The 22,431-nt window shown below is 41.2% G+C and overlaps 1 protein-coding gene across 1 annotated transcript in view; it reads left to right on the plus strand.

Moving 5' to 3' along the window:
- Positions 1-22,431, plus strand: part of Ndufs1 (NADH dehydrogenase (ubiquinone) Fe-S protein 1, 75kDa (NADH-coenzyme Q reductase)) — a 40,844-nt gene that overhangs the window by 8,223 nt on the left and 10,190 nt on the right. The window contains exons 4-14 of the mRNA XM_005396998.2: positions 2,905-3,012; positions 4,461-4,537; positions 5,304-5,385; positions 5,477-5,607; positions 8,146-8,331; positions 11,357-11,491; positions 12,145-12,259; positions 13,593-13,738; positions 14,064-14,192; positions 16,192-16,321; positions 21,484-21,644. Of these exons, the coding sequence (XP_005397055.1) occupies positions 2,905-3,012; positions 4,461-4,537; positions 5,304-5,385; positions 5,477-5,607; positions 8,146-8,331; positions 11,357-11,491; positions 12,145-12,259; positions 13,593-13,738; positions 14,064-14,192; positions 16,192-16,321; positions 21,484-21,644 (1,400 nt within the window). The remainder of the gene's footprint in view (positions 1-2,904; positions 3,013-4,460; positions 4,538-5,303; positions 5,386-5,476; positions 5,608-8,145; positions 8,332-11,356; positions 11,492-12,144; positions 12,260-13,592; positions 13,739-14,063; positions 14,193-16,191; positions 16,322-21,483; positions 21,645-22,431) is intronic.

Here is a 22,431-nt window from a genome sequence, read left to right on the forward strand (position 1 = left end):
CTGTTGGAAGCTTTTCACTTTCATGTAATCTTTCTATTTTTAATACTGTTTCTAGGGTTGCATCCTACAAAGCAGGTCAACAGAGCATAGTATGCTCTTGAATTCATAATCTTCCAAATTTCTCCAGAAGTAACGGGTGGGTCCTGAAGAAATGACGGTTCATTCCACCTGTAGGTTATTACAGAGCTAACTCTTGGTTGTTATTTTCAGCAGTCATTTCCAGACCATATGCTAGACATAGATATGTAGGAATTAAGTGTGTAACAGAAGTGTTTTCAAGGTGCAGTAGAAGGGGTGGGCAGTGGAAAGTCATTTGGTAGAAAGAAATGGCAGGGAACCTCGGGTGATCCCTGAGGAGGTTTTAAACGATAAAATAGATCGTTGTGTTCGGAAAGTTTCAAATAGTTCATTAGTGACAAATCATAAGGTATGAAGAGGAGATAAGATGACAGGAAATCAAGCTGTTGAGGAAGGGCAGGTCTAGTCATGAGCTAAAATAATCTGCCAAAAAAAAGAGCTTATTGTTTGACCCCTTGGAAATTTTGGTGACAACAACTGTAGAGGATGATAGTGTGAAAAATGGCAAAACTGGAGAGAGAAAGGGAATGAGTATCTTGTATATGTGGAGCAGGAAGTAAAAGGGCCTAAAAGAACGAGAATAAAAACAAAAAAGGTATATTCAAGGATAATAAGTAGTCAAACCTTTAGGAATGACGGAGAACAGGAGCTATGAGGATTTTCTGTTCTTTCCTGGCTTGTTTGGGGATATATTAGGAGACAGCAATAATTTGAATTTAAACTGTCTATGGAATATATACATGCAAATCCCTTTTTTAAATTTTTTTTTTTTGGTCTTTTTGAGACAGGGTCTCATTGTGCAGTTCAGGCTGGTCTTGAGCTCACTTGTAGCCCAGGCTGGCCTCGAACTTGCAACAATCCTATTGCCTCAGCCTCCACAGTGCTGGGATTACAGGCGTGTTGCCACCACACCTGGCTTCACAAATCCCTATTTAAATTCAAAGCTTAGGGGAAGTAGCCTATTAGGGTTTTAAGGAAAGGTTTAGATGGAATCATGGAACATGAACTAGAATGAAAACTGGGGAAATGTCCGTCTTTATTCTTGAGGCTTTAAGCACATAATTAAAACATTTTTGCTGACTCAATGGTTAAAGCATTGGAAGTGAATGAGATTAGAGTGAGAGCTGAGGATGGAAGAGCTGACTGCAGATATTTGAACATGTTTATAGACTGGAGGAAGAACTACAAAAGAAGCGGTGACCATTAGTCAGGCAGGGTTATTCTCTCTCAATTGCCAAACAGAAACTGGAAAGAGGTTCAGCCAGAGTGAAAGCAAGAGTCCGGGGGAGGGGAGTATATGGAACCAAGAGCAGAAGTGGATCAAGGCCAGCTAGATTGTGTGATTTGCTGTCTCTAATCCAAAGGAAGGGAGCCAAGCAAAGAAGTCCAGATAAAAAACCACTGGGACAGACTTTAAAGAGGAGCTTTTGTCAACAATGGCTCAAAGCAGACATGGGGAGTCAAGCCTTCAGCATAGTCTGAGAATGCTTTATCCAAGTGTTCCATGTGAGACGGCATGCTGAGGTTCCTTAGACCCCATGAGTTTGCTTGGATTCTGAGCCAGCAGGAGTCGGAATCAGGAGCAAAGGAGGAAGGAAATACTGTGTCTTTAGGGACTGATGTTAGAATGGATAAAGATAAGAGATACTTATGGCAGGAATGAGATGGCCTCTTCTGCTTCAGCAAGAACAGAGTGAAGTCACATTATTCTAATGGAAAACTGTGTCTGTCTGTCTGTCTATCTATCTATCATCTATCTGTGGTGGATTGGCAACTGGTGGTCAACTTGTAATACCCAGCTGAACTGAACCAGTGTGGTGATGGGTGTGGGAGGCCCACCTGGGGATTGTTGCCAGCAGCATAAGAGGCAGAACTGGGGAAGAAGAAGACAGGGTGTTCAGAGCTGGTAGAAGCTGTTGGGTGCTGTTGGAAGCTGTAAAGAGCTGCTAGTTCTCTTGGAGGAGCTTGTCATGCTGGCTTTCCCGATGAGCTTGGTTGCTTTCATTGTCCATGGAGTTTGGGACCGTGTTGTTGCTGAGAATGGCTTTGGTTCACTTTGGGAGAGCTCTGGTCCTCACTTTGGGCATTGCTTCCTGGCTCTGGAGGGGAAGATGGTGCACCGCTCAGTCTCCTGGAGAGGCTTGTTGCGTTGGCTCTCCTGATGGGAACTCTACTTTCCTCGTCATCAGAGGAGCCTGGGCCTCACTGTCACTGAGGATGGCTGTGGTTTCAGTGGAGTTCTGGTTCTCACTTTGAGCGTCACTTCCTGGCTCCAGTGCACATCCCTCAGCCTGCTAGCACAGATCTTTCTTAATGCTGGCACAGACTTTCTAGTTTCTACCACTGCCTTTTGGGCCTTCCCAGCACAGATCCATGGAACAGGCCTGCATAAGACATTGTCATGGTCTCTAGCCTCCAGTTAGACTAATGGGAGGCATTGTTATGGGCTCTAGGTCTTCAGCTGGACTCATGCAGGACATTACTGTGGGATCTCGGCTCTCAGCTGGATTCTTTGGTCTTTAGTGTGTGGACAGATTTCCTGCACTCTCTTTTTGTATATGATTCTTTTAGTGACTATTATAAATAATCTTATAAAATATGTGTCCTATATTACATTGTTCTCCTTGCAAAAACCCCAAATCGAAACTCTGTCCGTCTGTCTGTCTGTCTGTCTATCTGCAGTGCTGGGCATTGAATGCAGGGTTTTGCAGAGTTGCCCAGACTGGCGTCAAATGTGTGATCTAGCTGCCTCCAGGTTCTGAGTAGCTGGGTCACAGGCATGCGCCACTGCACCCCACACAAATTGTGTTTTGTTTTGTCATCTAGGCTTGTGAGAAGGTTGGCATGCAGATCCCTCGGTTTTGTTATCATGAAAGGCTGTCTGTTGCTGGAAACTGCAGGATGTGCCTCGTTGAAATTGAGAAGGCTCCTAAGGTACTTAATACCTAAGATTCCACACCATGCTGTAGGAAGTAGAAAACTTTAAATCTTGCAGCTAACTTTATTTAGAGTCTGCTGTTATAGAGTCGAACATAGCCCTGCTTTACTTTTCAGTGTTTTTTGTGTGTGGGTGAATGACTACATTCCAGAACTGGAATCACCTTGATAAAAGGGCTTTATGAACTTAAGTGCCAAGTTTAGATACTAAAAACAGCTATTAAAATTTCCAAGCGCCTATCAGATGCACAACCAGGATGTGGAACCATAAGTAGCATGTTAGAAGTATGTGTGAAGTAGCATTTTTACTAGAAAAAGGGGCACTGGGAGGGTGAAGCATGGAGAGCAGACCTGGGCCCACAGACCTGAGAAGGAAGGAGGGACTTGAAACTGGTCCCCGGCACCCTTGTGCTAACGAAAGGAAGGAGTGCAGGCCACATCTTCATGCTGCCTGTGTTCCAGTCCAAGCATGCCTGAGGACATTGCAGAACTTGGGAAAGTGAGGTTCCCAGGGACTTCACTGCTGACTGGGCCTCTGCTGGGGCTTCCGATGCCTGGGTCGCAGTTGGTATGGCCTTGCCTTGTCGCAGATCTCCCTTTGACCCAGTTTCCTATGCACCTGCCCATTGGACCACAGATAATGGACGTAAATTGCAAAACCCAGTAGGGTAGAGGCTAAGGTTCTAGGCAGACTTGAGCGCACTCTGTCTCTGTGTACTGGGGAGGTGACTTCCCCTTGGCAGCAAAGAGCTTCATTTTCAGGAGTGTAGCAGTTGTGTTGGCATATGCAGTTTTAACTCAGTAGTGCCTCTGCATGAAGGCATAGGTTTTTTTGTTTTATTGTCCCTGGTACCAGAGACTGCACCCACGGCCTTCATACTCTGCTGCATTCCAGCCCTTTTTAAATATTTTTTTTTTTAAATTTTGAGGCAGAGTCTCCTGCCTTAACTTCTCAGCGTGAGTACTATGATTACAGATATTTGTCAGCATTCCCAACTGAAAGCATAATTCTTAGATGTTGTTTTACAGCAATTGCACTGACTCTTAGAATAAATCTGAGAAGTATTTAAGAAGTAAGATGTGTGTGTTAGATCATTTTGTGTTGCTGTTAAAAAATACTTGAGCTGGGTGTCATGGCACACACCTGTGATCCCACCACTCAGGAGGCTGAGGCAGGAGGATTGTGAATTTGAGACCAGCCTGGGCTACAAAATGAGCTCAAGGCCAGCCTGAACTGCATAGTGAGACCCTGTCTCAAATAGACAAAAAAAAAAGTAATAAGGCAGATTATATTGTGATTGAAAAAACTTGAAAAGTTCTAGTTTGAGAAATATTCTGTTCTTTTCTTGTTTTTACATGTATAATGTAATGCTTTTATAGAATTTAATGCTTTTGTACATCGACTTGCTTATAATTACAAATAAATACAACTCTTGAAATCCCAGGTTGTAGCTGCTTGTGCTATGCCCGTAATGAAAGGTTGGAATATCCTGACAAACTCGGAAAAATCTAAGAAAGCCAGGTACTTCATTGTTGTTAATGTAGTAGACTTTGTTTGCATGGTTTTAGCCCTTCCCTTGAGTAGTTCGGCACAAGACTCACAGGAAGTTGATGTGCTTGGTTTCCAGGAGACAGGAAATGAGTGCACAGCGGAGGAGGTCATGTCAGCGACTTACAGGGTCGAGCCAAGAGTGTGATCAGCATTAAAGACCCTAGTGTAGTAATTTGTTCTGCTGACCAATGGAGTCAAAGATTTACTGAGCTAAGACTGTTACTAATTTCTATCACTGATTGCATTTATTTTTTATTTACTTTTGCCTTTTGTGGTGCTTGAAATCAAACCTTGGTATGCACACTAGGTGCCTGCTCTACCACTAAGCTACACCTCAGCCCTATCTGATTTTATTTTGACCTAATATGAATATTTTCTGAGGACCTTCCAGCAATTTGTGATAATTCGATATTGTTAAAAGTCATAATTGTCTAGATTCTCTAATGATATTTTATTCTTAGACACTTTTTTTTTTAGTTCAGAGAATTAAATTCACAACCTCTCACACACTAGGCAGGCACCTAGTGCTGAGCTATATCCCCATCCCTATTCTAGAGTCTTATAAACAGTTTTCAAGTTATGTGTCTAATGCTACCAGAATGCTAGTTATGTTGGCATTTCTGATAATACCAGTAAATGTAAAATTAATACCAACTATGTGTGTCTGTGAAAGTTAAAAAGCCATTCTGAGTGCCAACTATTTATGTCATTTTGTATATTGTAATTTTTCATACAGAGAAGGTGTGATGGAGTTTTTATTAGCAAATCACCCATTGGACTGTCCTATTTGTGACCAGGGAGGTGAATGCGATCTGCAGGTATCCAATATAATTTTTTGAATCTTTTTAGTTGTCTCAAATTGTAATTTCATTAGCAGCATTACGTTGACTCTTCGTTAATCTGCTTAAGGACCAGTCCATGATGTTTGGAAGTGATAGAAGCCGATTTTTAGAGGGGAAACGTGCTGTGGAGGACAAAAACATTGGCCCATTGGTGAAGACCATCATGACTAGATGCATACAGTGTACTCGATGCATCAGGTAATTCTTTTCTTTTCTCTGCTGCAATGTCATTGTATCCTTAACATTCACAAAGCTTGGTGGAATAACAACATTGGAAAGGATGGCAATTTTTGTTGGGTGGGAGAAGGTTGTTATTTTTAACATTCTTTGCATATTCCAATAAAATTAGTAAGCTGTTCACTTTCAGTTAATACCAGCTTCAGTTGAATTGAAAATTAAAGTTGAGCTGAGTGTAGAGGTACACAGTCCTACCCATTTGGAAGATTGAACTCAGCAATACCCTTGTCTCAAAAAATAAAAATGCCAGCTGGGCATGGTGGCGCATACCTGTAATCCCAGCACTTGGGAGGCTGAGGTGGGAAGATCATTGTGAGTACAAAACCGGCATAGGCTACAAAGTCAGTTCAAGGCCAACCTAAACTGCATAGCGAGAACCTGTCTCAAAAATACACACACATACACAATTAAATTATAAATATAAATAAATAAATAAATAATGGTTTGGGATGTGACTCAGTGGTAGACTTGTTGCTAGATATGTGTGAAAGCCTTGGGTTCAATTCCCAGTGCTGCAAAACTAAAAACATAAAGCTGATGAGATGTACATGCCTATAATCCTTGCTGCTTGAGAGACTGAGGCAGCAGTACCGTAAGTTTGAGACCCTACCTCAAAATAAAAATTAAAAAAGGGCTGGGGGCATAGCTCAGCACTCCCTGGGTATAACCCTTAGTACCACAATATAAATGAAGGAATGAATGAAATCTATAAACATTCATTCTACATTAACTTGCTGAGCTATACACATAGGGTTTGTGCAGTTTTCTCAGCACTCCCTGGGTATAACCCTTAGTACCACAATATAAATGAAGGAATGAATGAAATCTATAAACATTCATTCTACATTAACTTGCTGAGCTATACACATAGGGTTTGTGCAGTTTTCTGTTTGTGTTATATCTCATTATATTAAATGCATACATTTATTGGAATTGTACACAAAGTGTGACTGAAAAGTATGAGTGTTTATTTTATTTTTAAAATTTATCACAACAGAAGACACATTGCTATTAATCCTCCTCCAAGTATTCCCTTTTGCTTTGAACACATTTTTGGTATCATTTTTGCCACTTTCTGTTTTGTTTTCTGAAACAGGATCTCACTTTGAAGTTCATGCTGGCCTTGAACTCACTATGTAGCTCAGGCTGTCCTGTAATTGCGGCAATACTCCTGCCTCAGCCTGCCAAGTGCTGTGATTACAGGTGTGTGTCACTATGCCCAGCCCATTCTTGCCACTTTCTGAAGAAGTTGTGGAAGTCCTCTTTAATGAGTGTCTTTAGTTGCTCTGTTGTGACTATTTTCATGTCCCAAATAGACTCCAGGTATTTACCATTTATAGTCATTTTGACTTGGCAGCAGAGCTGGGAGTACAGTGCCACATCTGGTGAGGAAGGTGGATGAGGACACCGTCATGCTTTTACGAGGCTGCCTTGCTATTGGGTGGCACCAGGCTGCAGTAGTCACTGTATTTTTCATCACACCTATATGGACGCTAATGAAAGCTCAGAGAGAACTTCCAGAACTGCATCACAAAGTGGGAAGAACAATGGCATATGTGTGTTTGAAACAAGGGGGAGTATTTTGAGGAGGGATATGGCAGTGTGTGTGTTTATCTGCTTTTTTTGTTGCTGAGACAAAATCCCGATGCCCAAAGTTAAGGAAGGAAAGGTTTATTTAGCTCACAGTTTGTAGAGGTTTCAGTCTATAATTGGCTGGCTCCAAGGCAGGGTAAAATCACTCAGAAGAAACAGTTCTTAATGGGCAGAAGGTAGCAAAGAAATAAGGAGCAATACAAGCCTCTTTCTGTCCCTTATATTGTATCCAGGCTACTGGGATTAGGGTGGTGCCAACTGAATCAGTGGACTGGTTTAGTAATTACTTACCATTAATTCCAGCAGCCTTAATCCTAGCATTGCACCGTGATCACACTCTAGATCCAGTCACCCACCTGCGACTACATGAGGCTTTGGGGGACATCTAGACACAAGCCATAACAGTGTCTTTATCTGGAATAAATTTTTTTTAACATTTACTGCATATTGTTCATGTTCTTCTTTTCTTTTTTGGCAGTAGTGGGGAATTGAATCCAGGGCTTTTGCACAGAGCTACATCCCAAGCCCTTTTCTTTTTTTTTTTCTTTTTCTTCCGGTACCAGGAATCGAACTCACGACCTTACGCTTGCCAGGCAGGCGCTGTGCCACTGAGCTAAATCCCCAGCCCCCCTTCTTTTTTTTCTTGCTTTTTTTTTCTCCAAGCCCTTTTCTGCTTTTTATTTTGAGACAGTTTCTTGGTAAATTGCTCAGTTAACTGGGCTGGCCTGGAACTTATGACCCCCTCTGTCTTGGCCTCCCGGAGTGTTGCGATTACAGGCATGTGCTATAATACCTTGTTGGAATTATTTTTTATTCAAGGACTATGCTTGCCATTACAAATACCCTTTCAGTGTTTGAAAATGGTTATCTTTTTCCACCATTTAACAACCCATGTTTATCTTACAGGTTTGCAAGTGAGATTGCAGGAGTGGATGATTTGGGAACAACGGGAAGAGGAAATGATATGCAAGTTGGCACATACATTGAAAAAATGTTCATGTCTGAATTATCTGGGAATGTCATTGATATCTGTCCTGTAGGTGCCCTCACCTCTAAGCCATATGCCTTCACTGCCCGCCCATGGGAGACAAGGTATTCATCTTTGCATTTTTTGACAACTTAAAAAATTTTTATTCACTACTACTAAAAAAATTCAGTGTCACTTTCTTCCCGAGTTTTAATTGTAGTGGTCTGCTAAGTTTTTGTTTACTCTAAGCAGAGCCCTTTTTATTGGAGGCGGTAAGATTGAAGGATAAGGTGAACCTCAGCAAATTTAGTGGAGTTTTCTTGGAAATTAATTTTAAAATATTTAACCACAAAATTATGCTTTTCACTTGCTCTTTCCAGCCTATAGTCCTGATATTTTAAGTTCATAGCCTTCTAACTTTTCAAGTACATGGAAATGTTCTACTTTGGCTCAGCAGCACAGTGCCTGCCTGACAAGTGCAAGGTCCTGAGTTCAGTTTCCAATACCAAAAAAAAAAAAAAAAAACGAAATAATCATGCTTTATTTAACCAGTTCCTAATACATATTTAGTTTGTTTGTGGTTTTTTTCTTCCGGGAACTGACCTCAGGACCTTGCACTTGCCAAGCAGGCGCTGTGCTACTGAGCTATATACCTGACCCTGTATTTCTTTTTTTTTTTTTTTTTTTTTTTTTGGTTTTTCTCTGGTACCGGGAACCGAACTCACGACCTTGCACATGCCAGGCAGGTGCTTTTGCCGCTGAGCTAAATCCCCAGCCCCTGTATTTCTTTATAATTACAAAGTTGTAGCAAACATTGCTATTCATAAATTTTTTTGTATGCAATATTTTTGATTCTTATAAAACCAAGAAATGGAATAGGTAGATATAGCAGGTTTGTTTTGCTTTTTTGTTTGTTTTTTATTTTTTGATAAAGGGTCCCACTGTAGTTCAGGCTGGCCTTGAACTCACTGTGCAGTACAGGCTGGCCTTGAATCCCCAGTAATCCTCCTGCCTCAGCTTCCTGAGAGCTGGGATTACATGTGTGTGTGGCCACACCCAGCATGTGTAAATATTTTTAAGATTCTTAAAACATATCATCAAATTGTTCTTCAGTTTTAACTTCATACTTTTCAGCTCCAACTCTGAAATTTCTGTGTTGGTTTTGAAAAGTAGTACCTGTATCCTAACTGAAAATGTCTACTTGTTGACTCATGGGTATCATACTTCCTGTTTAATTATTTTTTAATCATTTATTTTTTATTACTGTTTTTTTTTTACTGTTTATTTTTACTGTTTATTTTTTTACTGTTTATTTTGATTTTTTGCTATGTAGTTCAGGCTGGCCTTGAACTCACTATGTATCACAGGCCAGCCTCTAAGTCCAGGATTGTCCTGCCTCAGCCTCCCAAGTGTTATAATTACAAGTGTGTGCCATCATGCCTGGCTCTTTCATTCCTTGGTTCTTTCAACATATTTTAGGTTTTGTTTCTTTTTGTTTTCCTTTTTTTTTTTTCTGAGATAGGGTCTTCATTTGTAGGTTAGTTGTGCTTTGAACTCATAGTATAGCCCAGGTTGACCTTGAATTCATGGTGATCCTCCTGCCTCAGCCTCCTGAGTGCAGAATTACTAAACATATTTTAATATAGTTTTCATTTTTAACTGAGATTTCTTAGGAATTGCCCCTGTGTCTTGGTAGTCAATTGTATTTAAACACCTTGAACTACAGTAAGTCTTTGATCCTCTGCCATTGTATTAGCATATAACAGAGGGACATAGTCAAAGCTCAGGACATTTTCAAGTCCATCCAGCTGTGTTAGTCAACTTTGTGTTATTGTAATACAATACCTGAGATGGTCACATTAAAAAGAGTGAAGGCTTATTTGGGCTCAGAGTTCTGTAGTTTCCCCGCTCACAGTCAGTTGTCACATTGTTTCAGGGTCTGTGGGTAAGCAGCATATCAGGGCAGGAGCTTGTCACACAGGAAGCTGACTCACCTCATCATCAGTGCAGGAAGGAGCAAGAAACCCTTCCAGGTCACTCCCTGAACCCCAGTGAGCTCAAACCTGCCCATGCAGCCTTGTCTCTTAAAGGGTTCCCTACCTCCCAGCAGCACATGGGCTGAGGAACAAGCCTTTGCTATGCAGCCCTTTTTCCAGATCCATACCTCGCACTAGCTTTGTAGTTTATCTTTGGCTCTTTTTCTTTTCTTTCTTTCTTTTTTTTTTTTTTTTTGGTCTTTTTGAGACAGGATCTTACTGTGCAGTTCAGGCTGAGTTCAGTTCACTCACTTTGAAACCCAGGCTGGCCTCGAACTTGTAGCAATCCTCCTGCCTCAGCCCGCTGAGTGCTGGGATTACAGGTGTGTGTCACCATCCCTGGCATCTCTTTGGCTCTTTGAGTCTCAGTGTTGTCCAAAAGTGTATGAGTAGCTTGGGCTGAACTGTGACTATGTGTAGCCTCAGTGAGGAATGCTTTCCCTGCTTCAGCTCCAGCCTCAGGTGATTAGAGTCCTGACTCCTGAGCTCCAGTGGCTTCCAGGCTATTACATTTGTGGGCAGGTTCGCCACTGCTTCCAGCTGAGTGAAGTGCTTGCATCTGCAGCAGAAAGCTTTCAGCTCTGCACTCCACCCCATCACGGGAGAACCTTCAGTGTGAGGTAGTGAGACGGGGGAGAAGAAAGAGCAGCTCCAAGCCAGACATGCAGCGCAGAGCATCTTGTCATGCATTAAAGCTTCTCGTGTTGGTGCATGCCAGGCCTTGGTAGGTTTTCCAAGTGCTGAAATAGTGGTTTTTGTCAGTTTTGTCCAGCTTTGTTTTTGGAAGGGTGGATTTGCTGAGCTCTTTAATCATCTATAGCCAGAAATTCTGCCACTCTTGAGCATTTTAATGTTCACATTGCCCAGAGATAGCCAGTTGTAAGCCCTTTAAATCGGCTTCTGTGTCAGCTATCAGTTTTGAAGGCTTCATTATCACATTGGGAATTGATATGATATGTTTGACTGTGGGAGTACCTTTTGAATTGCACTCCCTCTGAGCACCATCAGTTTTAGAAATTTAGAGAAAATTTAAAAATTTTTAGTGTACCAGGTAACAGAAACTGCTGTTTTCTCAAAATGAACAGAGAGAATGTTTATATGTTTATTTCCTCAGAAAGACAGAGTCCATTGACGTAATGGATGCAGTTGGAAGTAATATTGTGGTTAGCACAAGAACGGGAGAGGTGCTAAGGATCTTGCCACGGATGCATGAGGACATCAATGAGGAGTGGATTTCTGATAAAACCAGGTGTGTGCTATTTGTTTTCCTTTTTTAGTTTACTTAAAAGAATTTTAAAATCATTTTTATAAAAATGGTTGTATTTACAGATTACCTAATGAATAGAGACTATTGAAATTGAAATTTTTTAATAGAGAATGGGGCAAAACTGACAGTGATAGTCCTAGGTTTATTGATAGCTTTTCTGTTAACTTTGAGAAGAATCTTTTCCCCATACATGGATAAATTGAAGTAGATTGAGATACTTTTTCAGTTGATTTAAAGATACTATTTCAATCTGTTGTACTCTGTTGGGGAAAAGAAGTTAAGTAAAGGCCCTGACACAACATCATTTTGATAAAACTCTATAGGTACTTAAGTTTTACAAATCATTTTGGCTTTTTAGCTGTCTTTTTGTGTGTTACAACTTTAAGGTTTTCAGTTAGTTAAAAATATTGAAAAATCAAACTTTTTCATCCTTTAGTTTTAAGTGATGTTCATAAAATAATAAACTCTTCTTGCCCATAAACTAGACTAGCTAATTTGTATTTAGATATTTGTTATTCTTTCTGACACTGTAACCGATCTTGTATTTAAATGACATTTCTTGTAGATGTTAAACTTGAAAGTTATGGTTGCCTCTTCAGCGAGCTCCCACAAATGGTGTGATTTCTGTTGTCTAGATTTGCATATGATGGGCTGAAACGTCAGAGACTCACAGAGCCGATGGTCAGAAATGAAAAGGGGCTTTTAACCTACACCTCGTGGGAGGACGCACTGTCTCGTGTAGCTGGAATGGTAAAACATTGAAATACAGAATAAGTAGTGTGTGATTGTCAAGAAACATCTCTCCTGCGAAGAGGGGATGTGTTTCTTTTTCCTTCTTTTCTGTTGTCAAGATTATAATCAGTCTTTCACTTGACAGAAAGTTACTGAGCCATGTGTCACTGTTATGCTAGGTGTCTCGATTCCTACCTTTTACAGTGTTGCATAAAAGGAAGATATGTACGTAGGCCATATATACTGGCTGCTATGAGTACTTGTACTAGGACTGATAGGAAAGGCAGGCACATAGGAAAGGCAGGCCTGCCCAGAGCCAGTGTACCAAGATGCCTTCCCAGAGAAGGCTGAGAAAGAACATGAGCCAGCCAGAAGTGGAAGGGCTGAGGTATACGGCAGTAATATTGAGTGTGCTCAGCATTGCATACACCACGGGCTTTCATTTGCAGTACTGAAATAAAGAGCAAAAGTGGAGAGAACAGTTTTCCAATCAGAGAACAGCAACACAGACGAAGACCTAGAGGGAGTGGCAGACCCTTCAAAAAAGGTTTCATTTAAAGTTTCATTTAAAGTATAGCTGCAGAGTCTTCATCTTCCAGACCTCATTTTGAAACCCTTTTGTTCTTAAATATAAAGTATATACCTTTATGCCTGTAATCCCAGCTCTCAGGAGGATCACTGTGAGTTCAAGACCGGCCTGGGCTACTTGGTGAGTTTGAGGCCAGCTGGAACTACATAGTCAGGCCTTGTCTCACAAATAAATGCATACATACATACATATACCTTCCTTCCAACCTGGTGTTAATTAGTTTTGGTCTCACCTAAACAACTACTGCTTCTCACTGGAGATGGAAACTAGGGCCTCGCATGGGATAGACAAGCACTCTACCACAGAACTACATCCCTGGCCCTTTTTATCTTTTGAGACATAGATTGTAAGTTGCCAGATTAGCCTTGAATTTGATTCTCCTGCCTCATTCTCCTGAGAGCTGAGTTTATAGAAATGCACCACTGTGCCTGGCTACTACTCACTTTTTTTTTTTTTTTCTCTTTTTGAGACAGGGTTTACTATGCAGTTCAGGCTGGCCTTAAACTCACTTTGTAGCCCAGGCTGGCCTTGAACTTGCAGCAATCCTCTGCCTCAGCCTCCTGAGTGCTGGGATTATAGGCGTGCGCCACCATGCCCAGCCTCACTTTTCAATTAATAATTAGTGTAAAGCTTTTTAGTCAAAAGGTTGTTGCTTTTTTTGGTACAGTACTTCGATATGATTGTCATTTGTTTTCAGAACAACTCATTGTGGTCTTTGCCAACGGTGAGTTTCTCATTGATGATGTTTTCGTCCATTTCTAGCTGCAGAGTTATCAAGGCAAGGATGTGGCAGCAATCGCAGGTGGCCTAGTGGATGCTGAAGCCCTGGTAGCTCTGAAGGATTTGCTTAATCGAGTTGACTCTGACACCCTGTGCACAGAGGAGGTCTTCCCCACCACAGGCGCTGGGTGAGAACTGTGAACCTATGACCTGGCCCGCCGTTTGTCCTTTTTGTTATCGGATGGTGTGTAAAACAATCACATCTCTCGTGTGAATGACTACTGTAAACTCCCCAACGTAGCCATCTGTTTATTTTCACATGTTGATAAAAATCAAACCAAGAGCTAGGTGATGGAATATAGTTACTAATAAGTATTGAAACTTTAATTTAGAAATACTTCATCAAAATGTTTTGTCCGGGAGTGGGATGGGCTTGATGATAATGAGGATATTCAATGGATTCTTAGGATATATTAGCTTTAAAGTAAACTTGAGTTATATAATTGTTTCCAGAACAGATTTACGTTCCAATTATCTTCTTAATACTACAATTGCTGGTGTGGAAGAGGCAGATGTTGTTCTTCTGGTTGGTACAAATCCACGGTTTGAGGCACCACTATTTAATGCTAGAATTCGAAAGAGGTTAGTAACGTTTATTGAGGGGTTTTAAAATACGTGATTTTTTTTTCTGATGTATATGTGAAAAAATAGAATTGTAGAAAATTCCTGTAAGTACTACTTGTAATGAGATTCCAGAAGGCAGTTTCAGTGCAGTTTCTAACAGGTCCATCCTCCAACCACCACAATGTTTAAAATGGCCTTTGTGTCGGGCGTGGTAGTGCACACCTGTAGTCCCAGCACTTGGGAGGATGAGGCAGGAGGATCACTGTGAGTTTGAGGCCAGCCTGGGCTAGAAAGTGAGGTCAAGGCCAGCATGAACTGCACAGCGAGACCCTGTCTCAAAATCAATCAATCAATCAATCAATAAATAAATAAATAAATAATGGCCTTTGTGTAACCATTTTAAAACCATTTTTTCCCAGATTAATTGAAGTTAACATTTTGCCATATTTGTTCTTTGATACCGTGTATGCATGTACTTCCTTTGAATCACACATATCATACTAAATCATCTGGAAATAAGTGCCTGCATGGTACCGAAATACTTCAGTGTGAATTCCATAACAAGAGGTATTCTCTTAATCAGGAAATTTAGTATTGATGGAAGAGTATTATCTGATGCACAGTTTATATTCAAATTTTATATATTGTCCTGTAATTTCTTTTATAGAAGTTTTATTTTTCCTGTCTACCAGCATCTTGTAGAACCATATATTGTAATACTTTTTTATTTTATTTAATTTATTTATTTATTTGTTGTTTTTTTGAAACAGGGTGTTGCTATGCAGTTCAGGCTGAACTTGCACTCACTTTATAGCCCAGACTGGTGTCGAACTCACAGTCCTCCTGCCTCAGCCTCCCAAGTACTGGGATTACAGGTGTGCGCCACCACACCCAGCCTTATTTTTTTTTTTTTTAAAAGACAGGGTCTTGCTACTTAGTTTAGGCTGGCCCTAAATTCATTATGTAGGTCAGTTTAGGCTGGCCCTAAATTCATTATGTAGGTCAGGCTGGCCTTGAATTTGTGACAAGCCTCCTGCCTTAGCCTCCCAAGTGCTAAGATTATAGGCATGCATCACTGTGCCTGGTAGGCCTCTTTTTTTTTTTTTGGTACTGGGAATTGAACTCAGGACATTGCACTTGCCAGGCAGGCACTTGTGCCACTAAGCTATGGCCCTGGCCCTGGCAGGCCCTGTTTTAGTTTGTTGTTATTTTTTGTTTGTTTGTTTGTTTGTTTTTTGAGACAGGGTCTCTCTATGCAGTTCAGGCTGGTCTTGAGCTCACTTTGCAGCCCAGGCTGGTCTTGAACTCATAAGGATCCTCCTGCCTCAGCCTTCAGAGTGCTAGGATTATAGGCATGTGCAACCACACCCAGCCAGGCCCCTTTTTAGAAAAATATTTTTTAAAGAGGACAGGTGAGTTATTTTGTAGAACACTCCCCAATCCTTGTTTTATATCTTAAAGACTTGTAAATAGGGTGGTCGTATAATTTATTGTCTAAACTGAGAAATTATTGAGAGTGAAAAAGGGTGTTAGTTACTTCAGGGTAATAGGTAAAATCTAGCTCTGTTTCAGAGAAACTGCTGCACTTACAATTTTTTTCAAAGAGGGTAGATTCATAGTTCTCTGTCATAAAGAATAAATATGATTGTCATAGTTTATCTTCATGAACTATGTTTAAATGTCTTTAGTGAACAGTTAAGAGGTAATGGATCTGCCATGTAAATACAACAAAATAGAAATTTTAGATCAGCCATTCTCTAAATTAAGTATTCTCTAAAATCGAAGTCTTTGTTTGCAGCTAATTTATACGTAGCTTTCCTACAAAGGAGATTAATGCATTGAATTGCTTTGGTGTGTATTTTTGCAACACTGTTTTGAAGAGTATACAGCAAATTTTATCTGTTAAGGTTAAATGTTCTTTAAACATTTTGTAATTATAAATAAAGACGGGGCTTTGCATTGATGAGGCCAAGATTGTACTTACTTTAGTTGGCTCTAAAAGGTGTTTTTATTTCAGTTGGCTTCATAACGACTTACAAGTGGCCCTGATAGGCAGTCCAGTAGATCTCACTTACAGATACGACCACCTGGGCGAGTCCCCCAAAGTTCTGCAGGACATTGCTTCGGGAAGCCATCCATTCAGCCAGGTGCTCTCAACTTACATGTATCTACTATTGTTGATCTTTAATTACTATTGTAAAAATGCATTGTTTTTGTAATAATGTGTGATTATTGTTAAATTTTTAGTAATATAGAAATGATGGAAGATAGCACACTGTGTTGCTGCACTAGTTCAGTGGTAGAGCACTTGCCTGATGTGTGAGGCAAAAAGCACAACCTGCAATCCCACCACCCCAAAACATCCTGGTGAAACATCATAATCTGCTATAGAGAGAGAAAGCTGGATGGCTACACAAACAAAAACAGATCATAGTCTACATGCCTGTCTCAGTTACTTTTGTCATTGCTGAGGCAAAATACCAAAAAGCCAAAGTTAAAGGAGGAAAGGTTTATTTCAGCTCACAGTGTGTAGGTTTCAAGGCAGGATAGCATGGCAGAGGGGCATTGCAGAGGAGAAACTGTCCAGGGAAGGGCAGGGCAGGCAGAAGGCAGCAAGGCAGTGAATTAGCAAAGCACTTTCCATCTAAACTATCTGTTTTTTGGGTGGTACCACCGACACCCAGGGTAGAGCACCTTTAATCTCAGGACCATACACCCTAATTCAGCCACCTTTGAAATTCACCACTTAACACTGCATGAGGCTTTTGGGGGACATCTAGATACAAGCCATAACAATGCTGGGTTTTTTGTTTTTTGTTTTTTTGAGACAGGGTCTCACATGTAGTTGAGGCTGACCTTGAACTCATTATGTAGCCCATGCTATCCTCGATGTGGTAATCCTTCTGCCCCAGCCTACTGAGTGCTAGGATTATAAGCATGTGGCATGTGCCACCATACCTGGCTTATATATGCTGCAACAGGGGACAGACACTACTCTTTCTATGCCTTATATTGTACCCAGGCTACTCAGGGCGGGTAGCACTCACACCCTTAATCCTAGTGTCCTTGATCCTATCATTGCACCACAAATCAATCCTAGCATCACACACTCTAGCCACCTCTGAAAAAGCTCCACCTATGACTGCATGAGGCTAGACCCAAACCATAACATTCCACCCCTGGTCCCCCAAAGACTCGTGCACATCCCTTTATGCAAAAGGTAATTTAATCCATCTCCAAGAGTTGCTAAAGTCCTAATAGTTTCAGCATTGCTGAAAAGTCCAAGTCCTCTCAGAGTTAAGGCAAACTCTTAGGTGTGAGCCCCTGTACAAATGAAAAGAAAGTCAAACACTCCCATTATACAGTGGCACAAGATGGATGACATTTCCATTCCAAAAGTTACAAATAGGGGGATATAAAAGAATAGGACCAAAAGCAAATCCAAAATCTAGCAGGGTAAACATTAAGCCCTGTAGTTCCATGTGCAGCATCCAAGGCAATCTGTGGCAATCTGAACACCAAAGGATGGCTCCATCCATATGGCACTACATGTAGTTGTAGCTCCTGTGGCTTTTCTCTGGAGCTGACTCTGCTCCCTCCTGTGTGTGTGTGTGTGTGTGTGTGTGTGTGTGGTTTTCTTCTGGTACCGGGAATCGAACTCACGACGTTGTGCTTGCCAGGCAGGCGCCATGCCACCGAGCTAAATCCCCAGCCCCTCTGCTCCCTCCTTGCAGTTTTCCTCAGACAAGCCCCATTTCTGGTTTCTCCAAACTTCTGGAGTCTTCACTGCACCTTTGCCTTCACACTTGGAGCTTCACACATTGCCCACTCAGGGGCGTACTACCTGGCTCCTAGGGCTGAAGTCTGGGTGGAAGCCTTCCTGACCCCACAGCTCTTGCATTCTGCATGCACTTAAAACCAGTGCCGCATGGATGATGCCAAGGTTTGCTGCTAGGCTTGCTTCTGTCTTGGCTGTAGGGGTCCAGTGGCTATGAACCAAATCTCTAGGAACAACTTCCCTAGGCCTTCCCATTCTGGAATGTGGTGCTCTGAGGCTCTCTTCTCAAAGCAAAGTCTTTGTGCTGGCTTGGTAGCACATATACTAAAATCATTGCAAAGTCTTTTACTTTTACAGTTTGAGGCTGCAAAGGGTGTAGTCCTGCTGGTTCTTGTGATATCCTTGGGCCATCTTTTCTATTCTGCTGTTCTTTGTCAGTAATCAATATTTCCTCTGCTCTGTCTTTCTAGTCTGTAGCTTTACTAGTGCTTCCTTTCTGGGAGAAGTCAAAACATTTTAAATCTTTCTGCTGGGTTCTTTGTTCTTGATTCTCAACATAAATCTGACTAAAAGCCTCCCAACAGTAGCCATGCCACCAGAACATTAGACTGCCTTGAAATTTGTTCTGCAAGATTAATTAGTCCACTCCCCTTCATTAGTCCAATGTCCACTCCCTTTAATCTCAGTCTCCAGCAAAGTCTTTGGACACAAGCAAAGTGCAAACTTTCTGCCAAAGCATAGCCCACATCATCTGGAGTTCAGTAAGTAGCCAGTGCAGTCCTTCTTCCCAGCAGAAACCTCTGGAGCCTGGTCTTCACCAGCAGCGTTTCTATCAGCTGGTCTTCTGAGCTCTGACTGAAACTCCCATCAAGTACAGCCTCAGGCATTCCATAGTTACTCCTTCAGCCAGCGTCTCCAAACCTTTCCAAACTCTTCCCACAAGCCATTCTCAAAGGCTTCTTAGCCACATGGTCAGGTACAGTCACAGCAACAACCCCACTTCCCTCATCAAATTCTGTGTTAGTTCCTTTTCTTTTGCTGAGATAAACTACCTGACACCTACAAGTTAAAGGAGGAAAGGTTTCTTTGGCTCACAGTTTTTAGAGGTTTCAGTGCATCATCAGCTGGCTCCGAAGCAGGGTGACACAGCAGACAGGCATTGCGAGGAGAAACAGTTCATAGCAGGCAGAAGGCAGCAAAGCAGTAAAAGATGACCACAGCTCTTTCTATCTCTTTTATCTATCCAGACTACTTAGAGCAGGTAGCACTTACACCTTGAGACAGGGTCTTTTTTTTTTTTTGGTTTTTCTCCGGTACCAGGAACTGAACTCACGACCTTGCGCTTGCCAGGCAAGCACTTTTGCCGCTGAGCTAAATCCCCAGCCCAGCACTTACACCTTAATGCTAGTGCCCTTGATCCTAGCATTGCACCATGAATCAGTCCCAGCTCACATATTCTAGATCAGCCACCTCTGAAAAAGCCCCACTTGTGTCCACATGAGGCTTTGAGGGATATCTAGGCCATAACAGTTCCTTTGTTACTGTGATAAAGCCTGCAATAAGCTTCTTCCCCACCCAGTTGTGTTTTGTTGTTGTTGCCAATTTTTAAATTTTTAATAATTTATACTTGATTCTTGTGTGAAGTTCATTAATTTCACCAAAATATTTCCTGAAGATAGTGCATCTCTCTCATTGTGGGTACTTGCTTAGCCTGTGTAAGGGCTGGGTTCAGTCCCTAGTACCACTCCAAAAAAATACATAACAGCCAAGCCCTGCTTGGTGGTTCTGAATAGAAAAAAAATGCTACTATGATTTACAAAAATATATCAAAAAGTGTTCAGTGAGAATGCTTCCCATCTTGTTTCTGGTTTTTATCTCTGTGTAATAGGCAACTAGTGTTCTTAGGGTAATTTTTCTTCTGTTGTAGATTTAAACACTATATTTTCCATCAATTCTGTTCTCTTTATTAGCAGTGCAGATGTTGGATCTCTTTTTCTCTTTCATCTGTCCTTTCTGCTTTGTTTTTTAGTTTTCTTTTAGTTTGTTTTGAATAATCTGATAGCCTATTTCCTGTCAGTATTTGCAGTCCTGTTTTGTTGTTGCAGGATGGTATTCACCCCTGTGATTTCCTTTTTTTTTTTTTTTGGTTTTTCTCTGGTTCCGGGAACCGAACTCACGACCTTGCGCATGCCAGGCAGGCGCTTTTGCCGCTGAGCTAAATCCCCAGCCCCCACCCCTGTGATTTCTTTTCCATTCCTTTCCCGATTTCTTTGATGAACATCTACTATATAGTCATTTTATTTCTCTGAGTTCTTTTTTTTTTTTTTTTTTTTTTTGGTGAGAATGTGTTGATTGTGTTTTTGTTTTGTTTTTTGTTTTTGTTTTTGTGACAGGATCTTACTATGTAGTCCAGGGCTGGTTTTGAATTAATAACCCTCTTACATCAGCCTCCCAAGTGTTGGGATGATAGGCGTGCACCACCATGCTTGGCCCTGTTGCTCTGAATTTTTGTTGTTGTTGTTTTTGAGACATGGTCTCACTATGTAGTTTAGTGAGACTGACCTTCAACTCACTATATAGCCCAGGCTAGCCTTGAACTTGTGATGATCCTCCTGCCTCAGCCTCCTGAGTGTTAGGATTTCAGGTATGTGCCACCATGCCTGGCCTGAATTCTTAATGTTTTTTTGGAAATTGATTTTATAATGAAGGTACTGTTCTTTGCACCTTTTAGGCATAATTTTCCTGCTGATTCTTTGACTGTGGCCTGCTATTAGCTATATATTCTTAAGCTTACTTCTTATTAGTCCATCTTCCACCAAGTTTGTAGTTTTTTAGCATGCAGAGAATCACTGTGAAATCCCTGCGTCTTCTTGCCTGTCTGGGATGTGACAAGGAGGAGATAATGGGATGTCAGCATAGTATAGTTTGCTCTCACACGCCATCTAAATCTCTAGAGGGGCATTTCCCCAGACTCATTCTGACCAAGGGAGGATACTTAGCTAGCATTTCATTCCCAGTGCTTACTTGTATAAAGGTAAGCATTACCTTTTTTTTTTTTGAGACATGGTCTCCTATGTAGCTCACTCTGGCTTCAAATTCACAGTGATCTCCCTGGCTCAGCCTCCAGAGTGCTGGGATTGCAGTTGTGTGCCGCCACACAAAGCATTACTTTTGTAATACTAGCTAGTTGTATTTGACATTCACTCAACCATTTCACAGTAGTATCAGTAAGATGCTTTGGATTAAACCAGCTGGTTGTGTTTGTGTCCATGCTTTGACTAGCATATCAGACACTCTTCATGTTGCAGCTCAAACTTGAGACAGAGTATTACAGGTGCAGATATGTTCTTGTTTTTTTTTTTTTTGGTTTTTCTCCGGTACCAGGAACCGAACTCACGACCTTGCGCTTGCCAGGCAGGCGCTTTTGCCGCTGAGCTAAATCCCCAGCCCCTACAGGTGCAGATATGGATAAATGTTTAGAATCTTTGTAATGTTTTTAAATCAAAGTTTTTTCTCTGTTTTTTAAAATAGGTCTTAAAGGCAGCTAAAAAACCAATGGTGGTTTTAGGCAGTTCTGCTCTCCAAAGAAATGATGGGGCAGCAATTCTTGCCGCTGTTTCTAGCATCGCACAGAAGGTCCGGGTGACTAGTGGTGTGACTGGTGATTGGAAAGTTATGAATATCCTGCACAGGTCTGTGGATTACTTATTTTATACAGTGTAAAATTCAAGCAATTTTTTGTGTATGTGTTCCTGATTCACTGTCTTTTTTTTTTTTTCGGTCTTTTTTGAGACAGGGTCTCAGTATGCAGTTCAGACTGGCCTTGAGCTCACTTTGTAGCCCAGGCTGGTCTCGAACTCTCAGCGATCCTCCTGCTTCAGCCTCCCAAGTGCTGGGATTAGAGGCATGTGCCACTAAGGCTGGGTGGGTTAATTTTTTTTTTTGTACTGGGAATCGAACTCAGGCACTGTGCTCTGAGCTCTATCTCTGGCCCCACTGTCACATTTTTTGTCACATTTATATATACAAATGAAATTTAAAACATTGTCCAGGGGTTGGGGATTTAGCTTAGTGGCACAGCGCCTGCCTGGCAAGTGCAAGGTCATGAGTTCAATTCCCGGTACCAGGAAAAAAATAAATAAATAAAAAAAATAAAACATTGTCCTCATTGCAAATGTGAAGTACAGACCATATTCTCTGTGTAAGAGGAACCCAAGATAATAAATAGTACTTAACGTATCTGAAATAGTGTTGAGAAAAAATTAAATTTATAAAAATACTACCATGATTTACAAAAATATTGTAAAAAGTGTTCAGTGAGTATGTTTCCCTTCTCTGTTATATCTTGGTTATGTCTGTTGTATCTTGTTAAATCTGTTATATCTTCTATTATGCCTTGGTTTAAAATTGAAACAAGCTGGGCACAGTGGCACATGCCTATAATCTCAGGTATTTGAGTAGTAGAGGTTGAAGGATCAT

Source organism: Chinchilla lanigera, unplaced genomic scaffold, assembly GCF_000276665.1.
Source record: "Chinchilla lanigera isolate Chin_1 unplaced genomic scaffold, ChiLan1.0 scaffold00056, whole genome shotgun sequence".
Classification (NCBI taxonomy): domain Eukaryota; kingdom Metazoa; phylum Chordata; class Mammalia; order Rodentia; family Chinchillidae; genus Chinchilla; species Chinchilla lanigera.